The 27,513-nt window shown below is 38.9% G+C and overlaps 1 protein-coding gene across 2 annotated transcripts in view; it reads left to right on the forward strand.

The window, feature by feature from the left end:
* Window positions 1-27,513, forward strand: part of aspscr1 (ASPSCR1 tether for SLC2A4, UBX domain containing) — a 67,675-nt gene that overhangs the window by 13,073 nt on the left and 27,089 nt on the right. The window contains exons 5-12 of one of the 2 annotated variants that reach the window (XM_088599781.1): window positions 3,093-3,150; window positions 4,119-4,192; window positions 5,024-5,594; window positions 11,488-11,547; window positions 13,977-14,116; window positions 18,658-18,739; window positions 19,273-19,339; window positions 26,022-26,084. In XM_088599781.1, coding sequence (XP_088455907.1) covers window positions 3,093-3,150; window positions 4,119-4,192; window positions 5,024-5,594; window positions 11,488-11,547; window positions 13,977-14,116; window positions 18,658-18,739; window positions 19,273-19,339; window positions 26,022-26,084 — 1,115 coding nt within the window. The remainder of the gene's footprint in view (window positions 1-3,092; window positions 3,151-4,118; window positions 4,193-5,023; window positions 5,595-11,487; window positions 11,548-13,976; window positions 14,117-18,657; window positions 18,740-19,272; window positions 19,340-26,021; window positions 26,085-27,513) is intronic. The other variant, XM_088599782.1, reaches the window with a different exon arrangement.

Raw genomic sequence — 27,513 nt, forward strand, 5'->3', positions numbered from 1 at the left:
TCAATTTGGGATTAATTGAAAATTTATTAATCTGCTTAATTACGTGTGCGGTGAATTATTTCATCAGTGATTAATTGCAGTCAGCAACAAGACATGACAGCAATTCAAGCATTTTGTTTGTTGTTTTGTGTTTATTATACATGGAAAAGGCATGAGTATCAGCTAAAAGGCAGCATAAATGCAAATAATTAAAAAATCTGGCCAAAAAACATGAAACAAACCAAAGCAGATTGTTTAAGTCAGACACGTAATACCTAACTTGTGTCTAACTCCAGGACATTAGCGGGGGTCAGGGAGTGGGGTGACCTTGTTACTCACAACTTTGAAAAATAAAAGCACATCACCCAGGTAAAAGGGTACACTGTAAGTCAAAACCATAACCTGTTCTTGCCCCTAACTCTCAAACCAGATGAAAATCTGTTGCGATCTTGAAGTTATTTCACCTTCAAAGCTAAGAAAAGATAATTAACAGATGGATTTTGTTTAGTTTCGATGTCAGCTTTGTTGAACCCAGATTGTATAGGTGCAGATGGTCACAGAGTAAATGGTGGAAGCTTGAAGCAAGGTGAGCTGGGTGTGCTTTCATGTCAGCGGGAAGCTAGCGACCTTTGACCTGCTGAACCTCACATGCAGGCTGTCGACAGCGTTTCCCCTAGTGGCCTGTAAAGATTAGCATATGGAGTGTGGCTGGAGCGTGCAGGCTCTAATATCAAGTAAGAGAGCTTGCAGCCAGCTCCTTGTTTCTTTCCTTCGGCGACAGTACACTCGGTGCCCTTATCACAGAAACATTACTATTAGGGGGTGTGAGTGGTAGAGTTATTGATTTAAAAATACATTGCCAAAGATAAATGCATTTATTGCTATAGGACTGAAACTGAAATCAGTTGTTGAAAAGGGAAACATTGGTATAAGGAGTGGCACAGCTGTGGGAGAGCTTAGCAAATGTCCTAGTTAATAGCCAAACTATGGTGCTAGTGATCAGTGGGGAAAAATATCTTGCTATTTTTTCACAGTATTAAACCTGGACATATAAAATAATGTCACAAATGTTTTTTTTTTTTTTATGTTTGTGAGCAATGTAAATAACTACCTTCTTTCTTCATGTTATATGTCTGATCATAGCCCTGAGATAAGGGCTTGTTCTGGCTTTGCCAACAGGTGTTTTCGTTTTAAATTCAGCCTTCTGTAGATTTGTATTAGTTCTTCTGACATGAAGCAGAGTGATCTGTTATGTTAGTAGGTTTAAATTGAACACATAATATCTCACTGCTTTGCTGGTCATTCTTAAAGTGTTTTTTTTTTAAATTAAGATTTTACTGATGGGGAAACAAAAATCATTAATGAATAAGCTTTTGTCCAAATTGACCCCCCCCCAAAAATGGAGCTCAAAACGAATGACATCCCTGCACTGCCTTATAAAGAAAGTGTTGCATCTTCAGGAAAGAATTAAAAAAGAAGTGAACATGTGAGCTTGTATTGTACTTTTTAGCAAGTGCTGACTTTATCAGTTACACTTGTTTTAGACCCTGATCATTTTAGAAAGGGGATTCCGCTAGTCACATGGTATCTATCATGCCACATAGACGCACATACTTCCCCACTTGTTTAGTGTGCAGATCACTGCTGTTGGAGCAAACACTGCTATATTTTATTTTAAAAAATATTTTTTTTCAGAATATCGAATTGCACTTGAACTATTGAACCAGCCTGTTTGTAGTTCATTAGTAATGCACCTTAGATCGTAGTAAACCGGCAGTATCTGAATGACATGATTCAGAGCTGTGAACAGGTGCCTTCTCCTCTTGGGCCGTATGCAAATTGAATTTCCTAAAATTGAGGACAGGAGGCACTTCTGCACAAAGACTTGTGGAAATCTAGAACAAGTGCTGTTATAATTTTTTTTCGAAAGTGATGCCCTGGCTTCTTTCAACATGCGTAAGAATATGAAAGGATGAAAGGTTGCAAACGTTAAAAGGCCATTCAGTCCATCTAGAATATTTGGTGGTTAGAAGTTAATTGATCCAAGCATCTCATCCGGGGTATTGGCTAGCATGGCTGGGAGCTTGTACTAGAATCCCACAACCCCAACAACTGGATGAAATACCAAAGTCAGTTAGCTGCTAGCCACCAAAGGGGGTAGTTAGATTGTAACAAGAGGGGAATTCTGTCTTTCTTCAGGTCTTGTCATCATAGTGTCTGGAACTTCATGGCTTGGAGTTCCAGCTGAGTTTGAGAAAGGGCGGCCCCATGTGCCCCTGAACTTGTCTCCAGTCTTCCCACAGGATGGAGAGAGAAGAGGGCTGTTTTGTTCGAATTCTGCTTCACAGCAGTTGTACCTAATACTCCAGTTGCCAGAAAGACCAGTGCATAAACCTTCTTGTTCATGAGCTTGTCAGGAGAAGACGACAGTATTCACAGTTTGCGGCAATAGGGTGAAACAGTAAATTTGGTCTTTTAAAATCTCCAGTGTTTTTAATATAAAAAGATCTCTCCATAATTGCAATAAACAATAAACAGTCCATTAGAAGATTAAAGGTAGTGGAAAGCCTTCACTTGAGATGGCCTAGGCTCTCTGTTAAATGTGTTACAAGACCTACAATCACAAACCAGTTTCAGATTCTTCTCAAGTCTTATGTGCTCCTGTGATGGAAAAATAATGACTAGGGTTGCTTAATTTCACTTCGATGTGGACTTGGACTGCTATAAAAGGAAGCTATATTGTGTTTCTTTTATTCTCTTTTCAGCATGGAATAAACCTTTACTTGTTCCTTTGCAGCCTATGCATACTGACGCAGCCACCTACTTGAACAACTAAAACTATTGTTAACTATCCTTTCACAGCTGTCAACTTCACAAAACGTGACAGCAATAATTTAAAAGAAAATCAAACAGCAAGAGCTTTCCCCCCTTTCTTTCCTGCAAATGCACACAGATAAACACACACAAACACTCCCCCACAGTTTCATATGAATCAACACAAGCAGACACATGGATCACTGGGTTACTGGCCTGTCTATTGAGGCTGTTTGAAGATTGCGTTTTATTGTTCCAAAAGGTCAAGTTCCTCAAAGCTTTCCTTCTGTTCTCTGTAGGGTGCCTGAGCCACAGCTGTCGGGATCCACTCCAGTTTGTGTTTATATGAGAGATGAGGTAGGTCATAGTGGTCTTAAAAATGTTATTACTGGTGCAGGCACTACAGACGCTGTGATATTGTTATTCTTTTTTTTTAGTAGGTTATAAAAAGAGGGATGGTATTCACGTCTTTAATGACCCCTCTCCTGGTTGACAACAATACAAATAGCTATACTATCTCAGCTTTGATGTTTTTCTTATGCTTTCCCAGAGCAATATTGCATATTTTTTAACAGAAATATCTGACCACCAAGTAAACAACAATGCTACCTTCCATGTCATTAATAATAGTTAGATTAAGACAGATCTTCGCACTTTACAATGCTATTTAAAGTTACATGACCTTCACATCAAACATTGTTTACCTAAAATATTGGATTATGTCATTCATCCAGACATGATTGAATTGTTAATGGCCCGTTTTGAGATTTAATCTTGAGTTATACACAAGATTGCCTTGCATTAAAAAATAACTTTCTTTGCTATCCTTAGATGGGATGTGAGAATAAGTTACATGCCAGAATTGAATAGTGTATCAAATTTCCACAGAAATTGTTCATCTGGGTAGCTGCTGGGGCAGGTAACGTTTTGACAAATCAGCCCTAATTTTGCTGTGTAGTTTTACCTCGCACCTTGCTGACAGCGAGCAAAGCCACCAGCTAATACGTCACTAAGTGACGGCATGTTAGAAGTTGAGCGGTTGTGATGTAAAGTGATAAATAATTCTGCATGTGCACGAGAATAGATACTGAATGTGAAAGGAAACATGATACTGCTGTTTATTTAATAGCTCGTGTCTTCAGGAAATGTGTTAAAAAAGCCAAATGGTCTTGAAATGTATCCTTTCCCCCTCCAATTTCTCTTTCTCAGTGTTTTCATACGTTTGTCTTCTGCAAAGCCCATGGGATTTAATACGATTCTGTTTGATATTCCAGCTCATTGTGCAAATAATAATAATACAAAGTATATGTTAATGTGTCATTCAGGTCGCTGGAGAGGAAGCGCTGAAGAAAACGACCCTGAAATCCCTTGGTCTCACAGGTGGCAATGCCATCGTCAGGTGAGTGGAGCGTTTTTGCTGGATGACCCAGGAGACGACATTTGCACAGTAGGGCATTTTCCCCTTCATTAGCAAGCCTTTCCTGTGAGTTATATGCCCACCTGTGTTGGGAATTTGCAGCTGTTTTAAGATTCAGCTGTCCGGCACTGGCTCAGGAGAAAATGTGATGCCGGCACTCTCCCCTGGTGCCCACCTGCAGAGCTGTTTGCTGTTACACGCCGCTAGTCCCACGTTATCGCCAGCTGGAGGAGTAGCACGTCCCTGCAGGGCTTACCGCTGGTCACATGTGCTACTTGTCAACTCTTGAGTCTGAATGGCAGTTCTGCTGGGACTGCTGGGTAATCTGTCTTATTTCAATATTTTTTATTTCTGATGATGGGAACTGGGTGAGTGACAGGGACTGGACACTGAGATATAAAATTGAGTTTATGTCATGAGACAGACTTAAAGTAGATCATGTCTATAATTTGAAAGAAGTTTCCTCCTGTTTCTCATTGTTTGAATGAGTGCAGCAAAGTGTTAATTTTTTCCTCAATGACATGTGGTCTAGTGTGCATATGTAGGCGGGGGTATCTGTTATGTATTACCATTTATATCATTGTTGTAATTTAACAATAAGAAGGGAGGTGTACACTTCAGAGTGGGTTACTCTTTTTTTTTTTCTATTGGGAGCATCCCTGAAAAATCCCTAAAGTGCATCTGATGAATGAAAGGGTCTGAGTAAGAGTTTGAAATATTCCTTGGGGAATGTGCCTTAGTTTTTCTTATGGAGTACTTGGGCACTATTTGCTGAACCTGGTGTCCTGCTTCTGTCTGCGTACTCCGTCATAGATATGTGCTGAAGAAATCAAAGTCCCCTGGACAGGGTGAGCCTTTGGAAACGGGCAGTGTAGCTGCCGTGAAGAAGGAAGAAAGGCCAGAGACAGCAGATCAGTCTCCCCCACCTGACCCAACGCCCAGGCCGGTGGTGTCGCCTGCGCTTGAGAAGACCGCGCCAGAGCCCTCTGCAAAGAAGCCAGTTGCTATTCCCTCTCCATTGCGCGGTGATGCCACAGAGGCCAGCGGAGATGTAGCAAGCCTGGGCGATCCGAAACCAAAAGGCGCAGAGAATGCACCAGTAAAAGACCGTGTCATTGAAACCCAAGAATCTGAGCTGAAACCGTCTTCGGAAACCCCCGGTCCCTCAACTGAGTTGCCTGCCAGGATGAAGCCAGCCTCGGCCCACGCTCCAAATCCAAGCACCTTTGTGCCATTTTCCGGAGGGGGGCAACGGCTCGGAGGGCCAGGTGTTGGGGGTCCCGCTGGGGGGAGCGGACAGCCAAACTCCAGCTCTCGGACCTCCCTCTCCAGCCCTGGAGGGCCCCCCAAGGCCAAGAAACCCAAGCCCAGCAGTGAGTCGAAGGTAAGAGTAGGAAAAACTTCTGTCATTATCCTGCCACCTTCACTGAACAGCCTGGTCTAGCTACAGTATAAGATTTCAGGGAAATCTCTTGGAAATCAACTGTGTATAGAATGCATATATCAAAGTTCAGTTGAGCCAAAAAAAATATTTTTTTATTAATTGCTGTTAACTAGTTTTTGAGTGATGTTGGAACAAAACATCACCTGCAATCAGCTGCAAAAACAGAAGCAGGAAAAGAGCAGTCTGTGATTTGTGTTTTATATATCTGGAATGTTCTTTGTGATGTTTATACAGTCAGAAAATAAGTTGCTCGCTTCTTTTGTATTTCTTTTATACGAAGAATACGATTAACCTTGTTCCTGTGGTATTGTGTCCATTTACATATTGTACACCTTAGTTTCCTTGTACAAACGTGTAGTGCATGAGAAATGAGGACTCTGAGATCAAAGCCTTTTGGTTTTACAGGCTGGTACGTAACTCTTCACAGTCCCAAATGCAAATTAAATGTGGATTTTTAAAGAATGCTGATGGTATATATATATATTTTATTAAACGCACAAATACACTTTTTGTATGGTCAAAGGTGAAAACCTCATTTGATTGTTTAGTTTTGCCTTTTGACTTAGTGTATATACTGTATAGGAAAGGGGGTGTTATGATTAGTAGTGGATGAAGTGGGTCCCCACCTATATACCTGAAGATATACCTTGTGATACCTATTTACCTCGGATGAAAAACACTACACCAATGCAAGCAATTAATCATTAATGACAAACCCAAGTATGTAATGTTTGTAAGCAGATTTCAGTATGCTAGAATAATTATTTCAGCCAGTGTATAATGTAATCATTAAGAAAAATAGTGTTTTAGTCATACAGTTGAATGTTGGAGTCCGATGATGTGTAAGACATTTAGGCTTTAGACTACTTCAAATGCTGCAGTTGGTATGACACTGCTGCTTTTAATTCTCAAAAACATTAAGAAAAAGTGACAACTTGAACTTAATCAGTTACGTACTCATCACATTCTGAATCATTTGTTCTGTTCTGAGTTATTTTAAGTTATACAACCTGGGAGATTAGTTTGCTTGGAAGAATTGGGATTTTATTATCAATGAAAATGCATTTTTTAAATGTGTAAATTCAGCCAGGCATTTCAGAACGATGCTCAGAAAGGCACCACAGTTCACACAGGCACTGAATTAGATGTACACTTAATGGATTACAGGAAACAAACAGTGCACCCATGCACGCACACAGATACACACTACAGCTCACTGTTTATTAATACTCGAGATCCCCTTAGAGTAGCTTTTAAAAGGAGTTTCTTACTTCAGCTATCATGAAAGAGATGATGATATGGTAGCTATAAGCATTTTCCACTGTATTCTGTGGCATAACTTTAACTCGCTTCAGAAACAGACTTTGATCAGCTCCTGTAATTCTTTGATCTTTGTTGTTTGAATCTGATAATGATGTTTAATTGATTACAAGATACTACAGAATGCCGCCCTGCCTTTGTGTTTATTATTGCCTTTTTTCTTCTTTGCTTTCAAAAAGAAGAATGTTTGCATGCAGTATTGCCCCATTTTTTCTTCTTTTAAAATGAACTTCAAAGCTGCACTCAGTTAATACAAGAGAAAGCCCAGATATTTTCCATTAAGGTTTGAAATGGTTTGATTTTCACCATATAAAAATTCAACCACAGGACTGGATAAAATAACACATTTTGCTTGATTTTTGTGTTATGAGCAGACCAAGTCAGTTCACAACCTTTGATGTCAGTCGCATTAATTATTTAAAGGTAGTTTTCTTATATTCCCCCCCCCTTTTCAGATCAGAGTGGAATGTTTTCCCATTTCCTGATTATAGTGTGTATAGTTCTGAGTTCTAACAATATTTGGAGGATCGACTCTCTTTGAAGTCCGCGTCACTCATTTCTGTTCCTGTCCTAGGCCAGTGTGCTGACCCCTAACGAGGCCTGATTGCTTCCTTGGCGTACCAGAGATAACTGTAAATATATGCCTTTGATATCTGCCTGTGAGCCGGCCAGCCTCAGGGGGACACCATATGGCCTATTACAATTAAGGAGGCCAGAGAAAGATGGGCACAACTCTCTGATCAAAGACCCGAATAATGATTTATTTTCCAGATCACTGAGAAATGGTGGGAAACATTGGTGGGTAGTTTCGTTAAGTTTATCAAGTTAAAAAAAAGCTGTGTGCGTTGGTTCTGAGAGGTTCCCAACTGTAATTTCTAGAGACAGAAACTTACACACTTGTAAACAATGGAGGGTTTGTCTTTAAAGAGCTTCTAAACTATTGAGGATGTTAAAAAATGTTTGTTTTTTTCGGTGCACTTAAATGTTGAGTATCCTGATATGTTTAGAGGAGCTGAATGTTCCCCTGTTTAATGCCTTTTACCGACTGCACTAATTAGGTGACTGAAGATACTCAACAGGAAGGGAACTACTCCTTTCTCAGTTTCTTTATTCGTGTTGCATTCATGAACCTTGGCCTGTCCACAGCTCTGGAGCCAAAGCGACACTGGGAACAGGACATTGGCATGATGAAAGTCTTATTGCTCCAGAGTCCTTAACCACAGACCGGTGGGGTGAAAACTAAGCTGCTCAATTCGAAAGCCAGGAGTTCCTACCACTCCTGATTTTTTTAGCACGTGTTCTCCCCCCACCTCTCCACAAGAAATGTTTCCTGCAAAATAATCTTTGGCAACATCTTTCTAAATATTCCTTAGTATTTGAATTTGGAAGGCCCATTAAACGTAGCTCTGAGGTTTCACGTTTTTTTTTTAAATAAAAGAGAATTAACATCTCTTACTGTAACTTTACTGTAAGTACTTCTAGTTTGTCCTCAGGAAATTGATTCAAATTGGGAGCCTGAATCCTGCTCCCATGGTCAACCTGAGCATCGTCTGGCAGTGATTTTAAGAAGTGACTATGACTCATGAGCATTCACCTACGAGTATAAAAGAATTGATATGAAATTTCCCTTATGAAGCAAAACTGGAAGTGGACTGTGGCAAGTTGGGAGATGTGTAAAACACCATATATCCATTTTAGACAGAAAAATGCTGGAAGGCATGACTACACCCTGGATAGTATGCCAGTCCATCACAGGGAAGGTCTAAGGAATCTGTTGCATTTTATGAAAATACAGAAGGCACCCCAGTCCAAAATCGAATCCAGGATCAGGTGTTGACCACCATGTTTGCATGCTGTCTCAAAGATTAAAACCATAGATTTTTGGGGGGCTGGGATGTTTTTTTTTTTGGGGGGGGGGGGTTTTCACTTGTTAATGTTTTAAAGCATGCATTCAAGAATAGAAATGGTAAGACAAATCACCTCTTTTGGTCAGTCAACAGTTAACATGTGCTGTCATAAGAGAGAAAAGGGCTTTGCATCCTGAAGGAGAACTGAATCTGTAGTACAGGGTTTCTCTGACAGGGCAGGGTTAGTACAGTAGCTACATTTTGGATCAGCTGTAGTTGATAACGATGATCTGTTTCTCTGTGTAGTTGCACCCACTCGTTTGAATAGCACACGTCTTGACTCAAGGCAATCTTCCAAAGACTCATTCAGTTAGGAAGTGTTAAACTGAGTTCTGGGAACAAAGCCTCCTTGATAATTAAAGTATCTTGTTTCTCTTTTAATCACCTTTGTAATCTTCGTGGCATTACCATGTTTTAATTATGCAGCGTAGAGATTAGAGGAATATCAGGATGTAAACCTGGAAGATAGCATGGCCAAAAAATCAGGAACATTTCACAATTTAAAGTTGATTGTACTTTTTACTCTTAAATCTAATTGTGTTTTAAGAGGATTTAGAATGGATTTTATTTTAGCTTTATAGCACAGGGTAAATTAAGAAATGCTTAAGATGTGTTAAATGGCAAATTTTCTGTTCTGGCAGATACAGGTTGGTAGTATTACCATATTACTATGTCAATAAAAATACAATGGTTTTGGTCAAATTTAATGATGAAGTTAATGATTTATGGTAATTGTGATTTTTGCCAGTTAAGTATACAACATGTACTCCTCATAGAGTAGACTGGTTTAGACCTGTGTGTGTTAAAGTTATGATTTTGCTGTGTCAATACAGTTTACAGGTGTTTAAAAGTCTGCTTAGCTGGGGATTCTCAGTACTTAAAGGACTTATAAAAATCAAATTACCGGCAATTCTGTATTACATGGTTTTCATATTTCACAATTCATATTGTGTGAACTTTCCTCTTTCTAGTTACTTGTTACTTATGTTCTAAGAGTTCTGTAACAGTTGTGTTCCAAGTTCAATAACAAGTGTTCCAGCGTGTCTGGGGAAATAGACAGTGTACCATTTCAAGAATGCTTATTGTATGCCTGAATAGCACTGCCTGTGGAAGTATATTAGAAACCGTTTGAGATAAATCACTCATCAAAGGCTCTCTGAATGGTACTATCAAGGCTGCTGACTCGTAGTAGTTGCAATTAGTGATGTCATCGCTGAGTTTTAGCTCTAATGTGTTGTTTGGAAGTAAGTCTGGTGTTTTCATCTTTGAAGAACTGTCAGCATCTGTTTTGGCAACTGGTTCTTGCTGGCTGATGTTTTGTCACATTTCCTAACCTTAACCCTATAGTATGCACAGCTTCAGCATTTCATTGAAAAAAACAGGCAACATGAATGTGCATTCACCTTATCAGCTCTCAGCCGCAGAGTGCGATAACTGCAATAATAAACTCTTCACTTCTTCACTTTCATCACTAAGGTCATTACTGATGTTGGAAGGAGTGGAATTCTTTTTGGTTGACTTAATTAAAGATGTTACATTGCAAAGTCTTACACCGTGTAGGATTTTTATTTTCAATTACATCATTAATGCTTGTTTTGTGCTACAATTATTGCTACATCCATTCATTTTCAATTACTGCTTAATCTAACACAGGGTCGTGGTTAGCCAGAACATAACCTGGCAGACAATGAGCACAAACCAAGATAGATTTTGGACTAGGGGCCAGTCCATCACAAGGCACACATGCACACGCAGAAACTCACTCACTCATACAAGCACATCTGCACACAAACACACACACTCGCTCACATGTGCATGTACACAAACGCACTCACTCATTTACACTTGCACACACAGAAACTCACTCAAACTTTAGGAGGAAATTTAGACACCAACCTGATTGGCTTTGGACTGTGGAAGGAAACAGGAGCACCTGTAGAAAAACCCTCAAGGCCACAGGGAATACATGCAGAGTCCACACAAGATCAGTCCAGAGTCAAACCCAGGACCCTAGAGTTGTGAGGCAGCAGAACTAACTACAACAGTGTAATCCACTATAACTATAAAAAACAATTATTTAAGTAGGCTAAGCACTAATAAAATATATAACTCAGAAAAGTGTAGCTTGCTAAACTGTAGTCAGAATTGATCATTTACTGCTCTTAAAGCACAAATAAGAAATCTGCTATTTCCATTTGATGGTGGTTTTTCAGATGTTCTGTATTTTGTAATCATTTCATGAACTCCTTATTGAGCCCAATGCCGACATAAATAAACAAACTAAAAGAAAAATACCCATTTAAAATTGCAGATTTCTTAGAGAGAAAAACCAAGATGGATGTCAGATGAGAGTTCCTAATGGGGACACTCCTAAGGTCTTCTGGAAGAGAGCTCTAATTATCCTGATGTTACCCTGTAGTTACAATGGACTGTGGCATGTTTTCTAAAAAATAAAAATAAAAAAAGAGGTCCCACCACCCACGCTGGGTTGTTGACTATTCTAAATGTCGCTTTAATGACAAAAATAGTAAAACAAAGCCTTGTAATTTTGATCAGTCTCTTTTTTAAGAATGCCTTTGTAATCCTTGTTTTTAATTTTGTTTTAGGGCCCAGTGTGTGCTAAACACGGTGAATGGGACATTGAACAGGGAGAAGAATTTTTAGAGGTAAAAAAAAAAGTCATTGATCATTTCATGTTTTGAAAGAAGTTAAAAAAATTAAGTTGGTATTAAGTTACAGAAGGACTGATTGGAAAAAAATGCACCTTAAAGAGATGTTTGTCCTTTTTTTCTGAAATACTTGGTGTTTGTTATTTTAAGTCTGAAAATATATACAGGGTGATTTGGAGGTCTTTTAAAAGAGCTAAGAAAAAAATGAAAAGAATGATTGTAGAAATGAGGGTTAAAGTTACATTCCATGGTCATTTTTATAAAAAGGAAAAGTAGAGCTTTTTTCATCATTCACCGGCTTGCATCAATCAGAGTAATTAGTAATTAAGTAGCTATTTAGCAGACATCAAGGTAAAGCTCTGGCCATTTGTTTTTGTATTGCATTACATATGATGTTACTCAGTTAAATAAATCATGTCATTGTCCTGTGTTGCTATTATAAGAAATATGTGCACACATTTTTTTTACTTCCTTACTATTATAAGGAGTTTTACATTTAATTCCTGAGAACTTTGGTTTTTATAAATTAAATGGTTTCCTTTTTCCCCTCAAAGGAGAAGCAAAGAATTTCTTCCTATTAATTAATTCATTGAAGCCGTTAGCCACAAAGAGACTGAGACAAAAGAAATGTGTCTCCTCTCCTTGATGCAGCGGATGTCAAAACTGAACAAGGACAAAGAACAAAGTGACTTGTCAGATTAAAGGGCTGTCATATTGGCCATAAATGAAGCCTCCCGGCTGGTGATTGGAGCTTGGCAGCGGGCTGAGCCAGAGTGTCGCACCACAGTGGGCATGCTGTGGAGCCAAGTGCAGTGTCTGCTCTAGGAAACCAAAATGGTGCTTTCTATAAAACGGCTAAAAATATCTGTCCCATCTTCTTGTTTCCTCTGCGATTCGCTGTTGACTCCGGAAATGGTCTTGAGGTCAGACATGGTCATTTCTGCAAAGGGTCCAAGCAAAAGAGAATCTGTCAGTCAAAACTGGCTTCATAAAAAGAAACATGCACATTAGGTTTTGCAATCACTGAGAGAAACAAGTTATTTTTATCATTTATTATTTTAGTTCGCTGTAGGTTTGTTGTGGCCAGGAGACAGGGGACGTTTTCTTAAATTTGATTTTCATTTGACTATTTATGGAACTTGAGGTTGGCATAAAAACATATTATTTGGTTCATCACCATTACTAGCACACATTTTTTTTAAATGAATCAAATGATTTTTTTAACTAAGCCATTTAAATAATTTAAATGATGCTATTCTTAATGCGTACTCTACAGGCTCCAACAATCCTATCAGTGCCAATGATTTAACATTCTCTTTTTTTCATGTAAATGAGACATGTCATGAAAGCCGTACGTCTAAGTCTATCATTTCCAGTGGCCTCCTGTGTCCCCTCACATTGTCAGGCAGGCATGATGAGCCCTACTGAGGTCAGGTGCATGCAGCAGACCCCAAAACCGTCAGGGGAAGTCTTATGTCAGATTTCAGAAAGACATTCTCATGTCCCTATCTCTGAACGCTTGAACAACTGGTCTCTGTCTCGGCCTTTTGTGATCTGTCAAAATAAAAGAAAGTAGGCCCTGACGTAGCATTGAGTTTCATAGAATTGTAGCATTTCCTGTAACAACAAATTATTTCTCTGAACGTACCACTTGATTCGTTGTTCATATCTGAACGTCTTGGGTGTATCACCATGACCATATTATTCTCAAATGGATTACATCCCCCAAAAAGTTAAGTTAATACAGCCCTCAGTCTCTTAGTAGAGCTGCTGGGCAAAGATTCAGCATTTGAACAGTTTGCTGTCATCTGGGATTTACATCCCATTCTTCACTTTAATTTGACATTGCCCATTCTTTCCCTTTACAAGTATGTGCCGTAACGTGTGACTGCGCCCGTCCCACAAAGTAGACTGCTTCGCTCTCCACCCGCATCATTATCCTGGTTGCTTTTGATGCATGGACTTTTTATTTTTAACATCCAGGGCCCTGCTAATTAATCGTTTTCCTCCATGCTGCGTTGGCTTCACCCACTTCGCAAACATCCGAGGCAATGAAGTGAAAAAGAAAAGTTTTAACATTTAAATATTATAAGCACATACATTAGCATCCTGAAGGATCTGTGAGAGACTTCACAGTTTTCATAGTTTTCTCCTCTTGGTAAAAAAAGACGGATGCAAGTCAGGCATGCGAATTGTTTGTATTGCTCTTGCTGTATAGGCAGCTTGTTTAATGTTAAACATCCCTCAGTGTGTGCTGTACTGAGAGTGGCCTCAGGGGGGAGCTCTAACACGTGTGCTGCAGGAATCTCAAGTTATGCCACATTAAAAGCCTGGTGGTGCAGTTTCAAAACACTCCTTTCTGTGCCAGATATTATTTTTGCCATTACTAGTTGAATGCCCGGCCAAACAGATCTCTCCTGTTGCAGCCTGTGGACAGGGATCCATTGGTCTTTCACATGGATGCTGGGGAACGCGGGCACAGCAACAGCGTAGACCTGCCTGATGAGTTCTTCGAGGTGACCGTCGACGACATCAGGAAGCGGTTTGCGCAGCTGAAGAGCGAACGGTAACCACGTTGTTGTATCACCCCCCCCCCCAATCTTCCCAACCCCGACCCTCCGGGCGCTGTTCATCTGACTCCACCCACTCCACTCCACTCCATTCCACTTTTTTTTTTTTTAAAAGAAGAAAATCTTCTGTGAACTGATCGGACAATGTCATTCAATCTTTTCCCGCTGGCTCCTGCCTGGCCGGCGTTTAGCTCAGAAATACGAAAGGTTTGGTCGGTGTAAAGAGAGCTGGGACAAGGCGGGAGAGGCTGGGATCCTCATGGAGAGAGGCATGGCCTGGCCCTGCTTTGGTACAGAAGGAAAGGAGGACAGTAAAGCAGCCTGGGGGGTTGCTATAAATTGCAGCTGGCAGGACACATCGTGACAGAGAGGCTGTTGTGTCGAATATCTATACTTAGCAACCCTATTACACAGAACAGTGGCAGGTTTCCTGAGCACTTAGCGCAGGGAGAAGACAGATGACCTTGTGCTGAGTTTAGCCTAATGGTATGAGATAGGTCTAGAGAAGGTCACTCGAGTACGTCTGAATTTAAATGTGGCCTCTATTATTGACCCACCTAAAACGGCTCACCTCTCATTTTCAGGGGAATCTTTGGTATTTAAAGTACACGTTGTATTATTTTTAAACTAAAAATTGTAACTTACCATTCCTTAATTAAAAGCCCTTGGAATGGGAATGTAAGACAGTGGCGAAAGTTGCAAAATACCTCTTTTTCTGCCAGTTGGTGTTCTGGCTTTTTTTACGAGTTGCTCTTCAAAACAAAACTTTCTTCGTGAATGTTGTACAACTATTTTTTTTTGCGGTTTGAGATGATAGTAAATGAATGTAACCACAGTAGACAAATGTCTTTGACAGTCTTTCCCTCAATATAATTTTTATTTTAGTTTAATTTGCTTCATTTTGTGTGTGGAAAAACCTGATGTGCAGTAAAACTTTTATTGAAATCGTATACATGGGGTGTCAACAAAATATACCAGTTGTTTCATGTCCCTCTGTAATTACACAAATTAGTTATATTAAGGATAAAATATTTTGCTCAAAGCATGATCTTTCTTGCCAGAACAACAAATTCAAAATGAAGCTTGTAATTTGTCTATCAAGATAAGACAAATTCCATATTATCAGCAGTATTGTGCCTCTTTTTTTTTAAATATGGCGTTTTAAATGGTCCTGTTTATATTCATGATTCTCTGCAAACTACATAGAGTGCAGATCAAAAAGCTCAGACCAATTTTCTTCTGTGACACATCTCTAAAATTTAGACAACAGGGTCTCCTGTATATCCCTAGCATAAAACAGCATCTTGGTTTAATATTTCCCCTTGAAGATGGTATAACAAATGTTCTGAGGAATAGCTGTATGGTCTGAGTTTATTTTGCAGAAATAACCCTTTAATGTTTTGGAAACTGATGAGCTTCTGTTTTACTTTACAGCCTCTTTAATTTAAATTCATCCCCATGCCACTTTGAAGTGAGTTTGCACATGGGTCTGCGCTTGTTAAGTCCTCAGTCACAGGGCTGTTTCACCTTTGTGATTGAATCTGAACCCTACAGATGTGAGAGCAAAGCTTCCCTTTTCTTAAACCAGAGCAGGGCAAGCTGCGTGTGAAATTGCATCAGTCAGTGTCCTTCATGAGAAATGAAACTGAAACATCAGGCCCGGCTGAGTTTGGAGATTACTTTTAATATTATCAGTCCAGGCAGGTGTGTTCCTAAGCGCAGGCACAGATTTATGATCATTATTCAAAATTCTGAGTACATGCAAATTAAACAACTGGCCTTATATCATCTTGTAACCCATCAGTTACTTTTTGTAATTAATGATGCTGTGTATCCTTGCTATTTTAGAAGTTCAGTTTGGTGAAAAAATCCATATGTTTGTTTTGTGAGAGCACTTCCTGCGAGTACACAACTTTGAGTTTTCCCATTTTACATACTCACTGTGGAAAGCGGGAAAATGAATCAATGATGTAACTTTATAAACGTGCATTTTTCCAGTTTCACACAGCACTCAACTGATTGAACTGATGAGCTGTACACAGCTATATAGAGTATTTAACACATTCTCTAGTAACAACTGGAAAATGCAAGAATTTGTGAGACTGATTATTTTGTAGATGTTGTATATAAGTAGTTCTTAAGTCTTGTGTTGACACAAACGTCCTTCTTAAATAACAATGCTAGCAATACATTTATAGAAAACATTTTGTGACTTAGATCCTTGGTATATTAGAAGTGAAAAGGTGTGAACTGGTTTTACAACTACAGTGACTTGTGGTATGAAGCTATAGAACCTTCAATCCACTTTTTATGCCTTTTTCTTCTCAGATGTTTTTTTGCTTGAAAAACATTTTTGGGAGCCACATTACTGCGTGATTTTTCAGAAGATTCCTTCAAGACATGCAGATCCCCTCTAGGCGTAACTACATTTCAGTGTGGAGACCATTACCTGTAACAGCCAGGTCTTTTTCGAGCAGGGAGGTTCATCAGTGCAAAGGCATATGACACAACCTGTTTTGATGCTGCTGTAATTGGGGGAGGGCATGTCGGGGCTGCAAACCACAGACAGATAAACCCCTGCTGGCCCATTATGGCTTGACATTCTGTGCTTCTTGCACGCATGCCTGACACGCATGGGGCGGCTTCTCTTGCTCGTTTCCCTAATTGCTGTCCTCTATCCTCCTTCCCATTGGTGGAAAAGGCAACCCCAGTTGCTTTCTTGTTCAGTGTAATTGTCTCCAATTGTATAACATAAAATTAGTCGACCACAGTTCTCTCCAGGCATTCATTGAGCAATAAATCAGACTGGCATAGCTCTCAGAGCACCAGCATTCCTCAGGTTAATATTTTTCTATTTATTTTCTTTGGGCACAGCATAATTTGAGAAATTCCCACTCCTCACTAGTTTTTATATACATGGCTTATTACTGCCAGTGCTAGTGGTTCATTTTGTTTTTATGACCTATTCTGGTCAACCTCGAAACTGTGGTCACCCACATCCAACTGTTCCCTTAACAGCTTTTTGTGTTTTTATAATCTGTCCCAGCTTTTTGGAATTGAACAGATAAAATCGTTCCTGTTGAGGGTAGTTCTTAAAATGGGAAAGTCCCATTTGATGTGTCTTTTTTTATGAAGTGTGTTTTTAAATGGTATATATACAGTACATACACACACACTTGTAAACATGTTTTCAGCTTGTATATTTTGTAATTGTCAAAAAGCAAAACATCTTTCCATTTCCCTCCAGTAACTTTTGGCAAGGGGCATAGTTTTCCACAAGACGTTTTATATCTGTTTAAAGTGGGAGAGAGTTAATGGGAACTTTTCATAGAGGAATCTGTGTTTAAGAGTGTGTTATTGTTGGATTCTTGGTTTGTTTAATGAAGTGGTAATCTGTCTACACGGAGGGTCGCCTGTGTCTTAAGTTCACAATGTCAAGCAGTAGTTTTTTCAGTTGCCTTCACATTCTTATTAACTTGACTGAAGCAGGCATGCAACTCTCGGAACACAACACATCATGGTTAGGCAAATCGAGAGGCATTAAAAATGCAACAAAGAGGTTTTGGGAGCCTGGAACAAGAATCAGCTGAATGAGACCCTCATATCAGTTAGTTCTTAACTTATCCACGGGCTAAATGGGCTAAATGCCTGTCTCTTGTTTCCATCCTTTCTTATGTTCTAAAATGTGTATTGGGACCGATAATTTTGTCGTGTTTTAATGCCTGTTTGGATGCATCCTTGCATGCTAATAACTAATTAACTTAATCAACTGGAATTTCTCAAATTAAGTTGACATGGGCTGCAGGCCATGTTTGCTTGTTTACCTTCCAATTGCGATGTTTTAGGGTGCCGTGACTGTCTCGGCAATGGAATAATTCATTGGTATACACCTGCTAAAAGTATTGGACAGTGCTTTACAGAAGCATTCGCTTCCTTCCAGTGATGTCTCATTTTGTTGAATGACAAATGATGTGCACACGTTTGCTTTAAAGTAATTATGATAAAAATCTGAACGTATAAGCTGAACACTTTTGTGGTTGAAAAGTGTAATGTCAGCAAAAACTGCAAACAAAAATTGAAAACTAAAATATATACAGTATATGAGATGTATTTGAAATAGACATTTGCAATCTGTAGTTTGTTGATTCATATTTATATAAACACTAGATAGATTTTTAGTGGTGCATCAGTTTTGTATTTAGGTATTTTCTTTACTTTCAGTTAATATTTCAGATTATTACTAGACTTTCTAAGATTATGTGTACAGAGACATGATTCATGGGATAAACATCTGACTCCTTGTGTGGCACTCAGGTAAGAGGTTGCGGTGCATTGTCTAAAATTCCAAGCAGTATAAGCAGGTTTATATCTTACGATAGGGCCTTCCTTTCTGCCTCCCCAGCAGGTCCTCTCTTTGTGGCCATGAGCTGCAAATCAGCCAGTTAGTGGCTGAGCAGTAAGAGAACAGATTCTCTGAATTTGGAACAGCAAACCGATAACAAAAGCGAGATGTTGCATCTTTTTTTTTTTGCACCAGGAAGCTGTTTGAAGAAGTTCCACTCATGACAAGGGCTCTGCGGGAGTCACAGATGAAGGAGAAGATGGAGAAATACCCCAAGGTATCTGTTATCCTCTGTTAGCACTAACTGTGGCAGAAAAGCTGATCAACAAATTTGTCCTCTCCCTTACTTAAGTTATAACCTGCAAAGCATCACTTCTTCATTGACTTTTGACTACTTAGCTCCAAAAATTGAATCGTCAAAATACATAAAATAGCAAGGCTTAGCAAGGCTAAGATACAAAATTTGCTATTGTGTTTCCTTCTTTGAGGGATAAAAATGCTTCTTTTACAATAAGAAATGTTATCACATGTAGATTGTATCGTTAATTTATGATGTAGTGTTTTGTAACAGTCTAAATGTCATTCGATATCACTGTTATCATCACAGTAAAGATTTAAAATGCTTTAATGATGAACAATGATTAGTGCTGTGTTACAGGGGATTTTTAAAATGCTTATCATTAAATTCAGCCACACATGGTCAGCTATAACAGAATATTCAGGATATTTACTTTTTTCACTCCGTTAATGGCTGTATTTCCAAAGTGACTTTCTTCCTTGTTAACAAATTATTTCTTTCTGTCTCGGCAGGTGGTTGTGAGAGTCCAGTTTCCAGACAGGCATGTTCTACAGGGTTTCTTTCGGCCCCTGGAGACAAGTGAGTGACTTCTAAATCCTTCATAATTTGTGCCATAAATCATAAAACATGTTGCTAGTCAACTGTGACTGGGATTCCCTGGACAATGGTGCATATTGCTTTAGGTAGTATGGGGCTAAATTATTAAGGTGGCTGTCTTGCATTTGTTTTTTACTTCTCCAGTAAAATGCTATGGAGCTTGATGCATGTCAGACATTGAATGGTCTTCGGCTCCAGTACATACTCTTTCTCAGAGCACAGATTAAGATATGTGATCCAAACATAGAGAGTTCACCCCTGGCTCCTGCCACAGGCCAGCAGCTACATAACCCTGTAACTCACTGCTGGCAGCCCACTGAAGCTGGGCAGGTGTGAGCCTGGTCAATACCTGGAGGGGAGATTCCTGGGAAAGTTCAGGTTGCTGCTGGAAGAGGTGTTAGTGGGGCCAGCAGGGGGCGCTCACCCTGCGGTCTGTGTGGGTCCTAATGCCCCAGTATAGTGATGGGGACATTATACTGTAAAAAATTTAGGCTGATCTCTGAATAAGATTTTCAGCTTAGGTCCTGACTCTCCGTGGTCTCTAAAACTTCCAAGGTGAGTCTTGGAAAGGGTAGGTGTGTAACCCCTATGCCCTGGCCAAATTCCCCGTGGCCTTTATCAATCATGGCCTCCTAATAATCCCTATCTGTCTGTTGGCTTCATCGTTCTGCTCTCCTCTCCACTGAGAGCTGATGTGTGGTGAGCGTACTGGTGCACTATGGCTGCTGTTGCATCAACCATCCATCCATGTTTTCTAACTTCTTTATCCAATGTTGGGTCACAGGGGTGCCTGAGCCTACCCCGGCAAGCAACAGACACAAGGCGCGGTACACCCTGGATGGAACGCCAGTCCATCGCAGCGCAGACAGACAAAAACACACACACACTCACACCAGCGCCAATTTTCTCAGAGACCTGGATGTATATCTTTAGAGTGTGGGAGGAAGCTGGAGCACCCAGAGGAAACTCGAATACAGGGAGAATATTTAAACTCCACCCAAGGACCCAGTGCTGTGATGTTTTAGGTGTTACTGCATTTTGTGTGCAGTCAGTGTATGTTATGCAGTTATGAAGGAGCAAGCCTACCTGTTGTCAATTGATTTCTTGCAGTGACACATAACAGTGCCCCCTGTGGCCAAGTGCCTGAAGTATAGACCACACCTGTGCTGTGATCAAACTTATTTGGCTGGTAATTTGTGAACTATAATCCAGCATTATAATACAAAAATATGTGGAGGGCTTGAGAGCCCACAAAATTTAGTTTCTTCTTTATCATTAGCAAATATGGGTGTATAAGAAACTGGATTTTGCAAATGAGAGATGAAATGTTTTAGTTCTAAAACACACACATAATAATTGCATTTCATACAGTGCTTTTTATCCCAAAGAGAATTAATTCAGAAACAAAACGTAGTGTAGTGCCTTATTTAACAGAAATACATTTGCCTTGCATTTTGCCAACATTGCGGTTAAATCTTTGTATGGATAGCCCACCAGCAATTCAATTCAAAATATTTCTTATTTTGCTTATAGGATTGTGGGAATTATGTTTAAATATGAATGATCTGGTAGAAGGAAATAAAACTGTGTGTTCCAAATATGAATAGTGTGCCATGTGAAAAATATTTAAGAAAAGGAAAATTGATGGTAGTTACCACTCTTTTTCTCATTTTAAGATTTTCTCATCTCTCTTCCGTTTTAGTTTGCCTGTTTTTTCTTCACTTTTTTCTTTCCCTCACTAATGTCTATAAAGATTTAGGTAAACAAGAACAACACAAGAGCAGTTATCAAAAACCTGACCAAATGGTTAGTATTACTTTCAGGTGACTGGAAAGATCAAAGCCTTTAAAACATCTAGTGTCAAATAAGGCTTTGACATGCATTGCCTCTGGTGTCATTAGTGTGTATGTGTATCAGATGTGAAATGCTGTACTGTTTAAAAGCAATTGGATTTTTTTAACAGAGTTTTTTTTATTGAGTTTATCCCTTGAGTGAAATTACCCATTGACCCATGGTCATGTGTGTTGTGAAGCTTTCATGTTAGGGTTTAAATTATGTTTTTTATTACCTTTCTTCATTGGATTCCGTAAAGTCCTGAGTTGTAACAACATCTGTAGTTCGCGTGATGGTGTGTCAAGTCTTTCACATGGAGAACTAAACAGGCGCTGTCACGAGTGCTCCGACCGAAAACCTCGCAGACACCACAGGCACAAGTGACTTACAGTAAAGTTTCACACAAAAAAGACCCGTACTGTTGTTGTTTTTTTAATTGTGTTCTCTAAGCGCCGACTGTGGGCTGCAGTATATATGCAAACCAAGTGGCAATAAAAGTATAATAAAATTTAAAAAAACACAACTTAATTTGAACTTCCTTTAAAGACACAGAAAAGCAAATTATGCATTTCTTTTGTTTCTTGAGATGATCCTTCATGTCCTCTGGGATGCCAAAAGGGAAACTAAAGCAGAGGGCTTCCGTAAATCTTTTACTCTTAGAAAAAGGAATTCATTAAGGTTACAGACATCCATAGATTTCACCACAGGTAGTCAGAACGTGTTCGGGTCTTTTTTGAAGTTCAGGTGCTGCCCATAAATTGATGAGAACTTATACAGTTCTTTCTATGTGAGGGGACAGATGGAACATTAGTATTTTAGGAACAAGTAAAAGTTTATTCCATGCTGATAAGAGAAGAAAGGAAACCCAACGAAGAAGGCTCCACAGCTGAAACGTTGTGTTTCCTCTCTTCTCTTTTCAGCAGGGAATAAACCTTTACTTGTTCCTTTGCAGCCTATGCACACTGGCGCAGCCACCTACTTGAACTCCTGCTAGTGTTTTATATTGCTTTATTATTAATCTGTGGCGTTGCTTTTAGGTAATAAACTGATTCTTTTACTTTAGTTGTTTTCATTATGTACAGTGCCTTGCGAAAACACTGCTGACCAATAAATTCACGTTTTGATGATACAGGTAATGAATACCTTTGTTCAAATTAATTATTTTATTCAAAACTATGATCGAACTTTACACTGTTGTGTAAGCAAAACATTTAAGGAAAAAACAACAAATTAAAATGTACTGGTTGCATTAGATACTAAGTCACCAAGTCAGTACTTAGACAAGGACCTTTGGCAGAAATTACGTTTTCTTGGTACTGTGGTGTCAATTTTGCCCTTTCTACCTGGTAAAATTACTCGTTTCGACAAGTTTTTCGAGGACTGTTGATGGGTTTTGACCTTCCATTCTTGCCATAAATTTTCTATTCAGTAAAGTCACCAGGCCACTCAAGGACATACAGTACAGTCTTCTTGTGCAACCATTCCAGAGAGGCTTTTGCCTTCTGCTTCAGGTCTTTGTTCAGCTGAAATGTGAATTTTTGACCCAATTTTAATTTCTTGGCTGATACAGGCAGGTTTTCCCTTAACCTATACCCACATTGTGCATCATCTGTTTTATCCCCAAACTTGACAGGTTTCCCAATCCATACAAATAAGAAGCATCTCCTTAAAATGGTGCTGTAACCACTATGCTTGACAGCTGGGATAGTGATGACTGTGTAATATGCAGTGTTAGGCTTGTACCAGATGTAACAGATTGCTTTTAGACCAAAATGTTCAAATATTGTCTCATCTGACCACAAAATCTTCTTCCTGCTTACAGCTTACATACAGGCCAGCTTTGTGTAAGGACTGGGATATTGCCTATATGTGAAAACTGACTAATTTTGCAAATGTCTCCAAGTCATTGTTGGCTTTAAAGTGGCAGTTTCTGCTTGCACAGCTGCTCAGTTTGGATCTTTGGCCTGATATCGGGCGTATCTGGGTGGTTTAATGCATGTTTCACTTAGTGATGAGCAGTGGCTTTGAAACATGTTTTTAACTTTCTCCTAATCTATACCTGTCTATCACTATATCCCTGACTTATTTGGAAAGCTCCTTGTTTTTTATGGTTGGTTAGACATATCACTATGTGAGTTGTGTCCTGCAATCAAACTGAGGGAGACATGCATTTTCTCTGAACTTAAACCACTTTGATTGCATGTAGACAAAGTAATCTTTTGACTAATCTTTTGCTCCTGAACTGATTCAGGGGTTGAATACTTTTGCAATTGCAAATCTTTGCATTTTCTCTAAAAAAGTATTTAGATGCTGTTTGTATTTTTAGCTTGATCAATCAGGAGTACTGAATATTGTGTAGATTCTAAATATAAACTAACTGAAAGTGTAATGATTTCAAGTTCAGACATCAACAAAAAGTAGAATCTTTGTGATTTGTTGAGTAATTTTGCAGGATACTGTGTATTTACTCTTCCACCATTGTTAAGAGAATATCTCTGGGACAGGACACATTTTTTCCTTCTTCCATAGATTTTGGACAAATCACCAAGTTTAGTATTTTGCAAGCTAGTTTTCTTCATAACCAATATAAATAGTAATATTTCACTTATCTTTGCTCTCTTTTCCCTCTCCGTGTCCAAGTAATAAAGATGACAGGAGTCTCCCTTCAACCCTTGAGCTGGTAAATCTGAAAGTACAATAATAAAGTCATTTTAAAGGGGTTTGAAATAATGAAGACCAGAGTGTAAATGGTTCTGCATCAGCCAGACTAAATCTTAAAAAAAAAAACGAGAGAGAGATCAAACAGCTTGTGCAATTCAACTTGACTTTGATGTCTGTCTCTTTCATTCTTGCGATGGTTTAATTTTATTAGAGTCTTCCACTTAATGTTCTAAGGAGGGTTTGGCTCCCATTTCTGCAACCTCTTTTACACACAAACAATTTTGTGCTGTAAAATTGTCAGACCGTACTCTTGCTAAAATAAAGAAGTATTTCTTTGCTTTTCTTTGCCGCTTTTCTCTTCTGGATACATTATCAGATATGCTTATCATTTTCATTATGTCATTTTCATTAATGTGTCACTGTAATCTACAAGAGGGTTCCTTGATACTTGTGTATGTAATAACAGCTGTTGTGATTTTCATCTAGTAACAAAGAAGAGGCAATTTCTTAGAAGGCACATTTTTATGTGCTTTGCCAAGTGTTGGCCCCTGCTCATCTGTTATCAGCTTGAGCTCATTTAGTAAAGCTGATTAAGTTATGAACGTTAAAACAGATTTTGTAATTGGTTTCTGCAATCACAATTGGAGATGAATAGCATTATAAAGAAGAGGAGGCCATTCTATCCCTCTAGTCCATTTGGTGGTTAGAAGCTAATTGCATGCAGTCCTTCCTTGAAAGGAGACACGGGATCAGGTCAAACAACAAGGCTGTTAGCTTGTGCAATACCCCCGCAGCCCTTTGTGTAAAGACATGCATCCTGTTATAAGTTTTAAATATACATCCCTGCAGCTGTACCTACCTTGTATCATGTTTCATGTTTCTTTGTTGATTCTGAAGTCCACTGGGTTGTCTTTGTCAGTGCCTTTGGGGATTTTGACTATTTTTTTTTATCTGTTCAAGACTAAAAATATTCCATGCTTTTCTTTTAGCCTGACAGCCTTTAGACTTTCTGGATCTTGTCCCTGGTCAGTTAGGTTCTTTGCTTCTGAAATGGTGAACGCAGGCTACACTTAGAATCCGCTTGGCATCATAGGGGAGTCCTGTCCTGGCATTCTCTGCCCTCATCTTTTAGTACTGCAGTTGTCATATCAACCTGCAGAGACATTAACGGTAAAACTGAAAGCAAACCTATCATGCTTTTAAAACATCTTATTGCCTCAAGCCGATTTAGCCAAAGCTAATATGAGACAGGTGGTTTTATTTGAATTTACCTTAAGTGCATATAACACAAGAGAGGATGATGGATTCTGAGAAATGAAAAAAGGATATGTTGATTGGAGAAAGATACTTGGCTAGATTCACAACATAGTTTGGCATGCGATTGCAATAATTAATTTTCACTTTCACATTTTTGTGTATTTTATTTTACGATTTGATGGTTGATAAACAGCATGCTTCTGGGGTGTCCTGGCTGAGGCCCGGCTCGTGACTAAGTCCTGGATCTGAATCCCTTTCCTGTTGTTCCTCCCTTTCCAAAGCAAAAAAAACCCCACTCTACTCACCATGGTGGTCCAGGGAAGGTAGAGTAGCTGAGCCCATGAGCATGTGGGCTGGAATCTCAGATCCCGTCGAGACCTAAACCATCATCCTCTGGATAGCCGCCTAGCAGTTAAAACAGCTCACCACAAATATGCATGCAATGCTAATCTGGGTATGGTTAACCTCCACTGATTAAATTAAATCCCAGCTGCTGGTGTGCAACAGGTACACTCGACGGTAATTGACAGAGGGCACGCTTTTCCAACACCAAGTGATAAAGACAAACAAAACATGTTTTCTGTTTGTATTGTAGCAACCACATAAAAAAAAGAGAAATAACCCCAAAGTAAAGTGATGTTAATCAGTAAATAATTCGCTCTGCTGAATTCTGGGGAGATGGTACTGTACATGTTTACTGTATGCTTGAATTCAAATAACAATGGTTATGTCATGATCACTGTTTTGATCTTTCCAGGATCTCTTCACCATATCATGCATAGTGCGCAAGTTACCTTTAATTTTTTTTTTCAGCATGGTCTTTATTACCATTGAAGACGTTTATTAAGTCGTTGCTTTTTTTGGCTGTTGCTGAATGTGCTGACATTGTACTGGTTCTGTTTTGTCTCTGTAGTCGGTGCTTTGAGAGAGTTTGTGAAGAAGCACTTGGAGGATCCACAGCTCCGCTTCTACTTGTGTAAGTACAAACAAGCCCATAAATAAAAAGAGGACAAGGCCTCACTTTATTGTCACCCGAGAGGATGTTAGACCCTTTATAAGTTACAGTATACTGCTTTGGAATCACTGTAGAATTCTCATGTTTAAGCCCAAATAAATTAGACATTAATTACATGCACTTTGCTCGGGAAAGTGTTGGATGTTCCCATATGAGAAATATGAGTCACTGAGTTCAACAGTGAATTATAATGACGGAGGATGGGAATGAAAGTGTCTGTTTCCAAGGCAGACATGTTGTCAACCAGGCTAAAAGCGACAGACGTGCTATTATATTTAACTGAAGCCAACCACAGAGGAGTACATCGCATTCTTTTGAAACAAAAAACAGGATAAAGAATAAATTAGCCTTAAATCTCTTACAGTAAGTTAAAAAAGGGTTGGGTTACCAGCAATGTTTTAATTAAGTTTAACATTTGTTTTAAAGAAATCAAGAAGAGTAAAATTGTCATTGGAACCAAATGCTGGGATACACTTCACGAAACATTTTAGTTAATCCTCTTTCACGTACATAGTTTTAATATGTCTGTTTTCTTTGATCAAATACAAATTGCCTGCCCAGACTCTGATGACAATTACTGATGTGAAAGGCAAATAAAAACACAACAACTGCCCAGTCCCTTTTCAGTGCCTGAATGTTATTGCTTTCTCTTGCACTGTTTTAGTCATCTCTGTAGTAGTACAGTTTGTTCTGAAACTCAGGGATAAAGTGCCTTACTGTTACTACTTTGAATACCAACTTTCCTTGGTAAAAAATATGCAGAAGTTACAATTCCACACGACACATCTTCCTTAAAGCCTATCTTTTTGCTTTACGTTTTAGTTAAAATTAGTCAATTTACTGTACTGTTTTACTTCTGTTAAGTATATTATAATTTTTTAGAAATATTTTGAAATCATTCAGTAATCTGAAATAAAAATGTATCTTTATCATCTTTATATTACATCTATTCATTTGGCTGTCACCTACTGTACAATCACATCTGGTCAGGATGCAAAGGGATAGATTATGGTAGCATAAAACCACAGAAAACAGCTCAGCATTAAGTACTAAGCAGTATTATCACTTAGCACATTAAATACTGTTTTCAAGCATTTAAAAAGTAATTAAATTAAAAGTAAAAGGATGCCAACTTAAACAGACATGAGTTCTGCCCAGAAATGTCAGTCTTTGCAGCTAGCTGTTCTTCATGGGTGTGTAAAATTTATCATTGTAAAATAAACATTTCCTTTAATTATTTTGAATCCCATGATTTTTAAAGGCACAAGCTTTCAAGACTTTAAAAGTTACTCATTTAGCTATAAGTAAAAATTTGATGACCAACAATAGGAAGAAATAATTGAGCATTTGTATTTAATGTACAAGCGGGAAAAAGTTTTTCTTATTTTCT

Source organism: Lepisosteus platostomus, chromosome 11 (genome assembly GCF_059453375.1).
Source record: "Lepisosteus platostomus isolate fLepPlt1 chromosome 11, fLepPlt1.hap1, whole genome shotgun sequence".
NCBI lineage: Eukaryota > Metazoa > Chordata > Actinopteri > Semionotiformes > Lepisosteidae > Lepisosteus > Lepisosteus platostomus.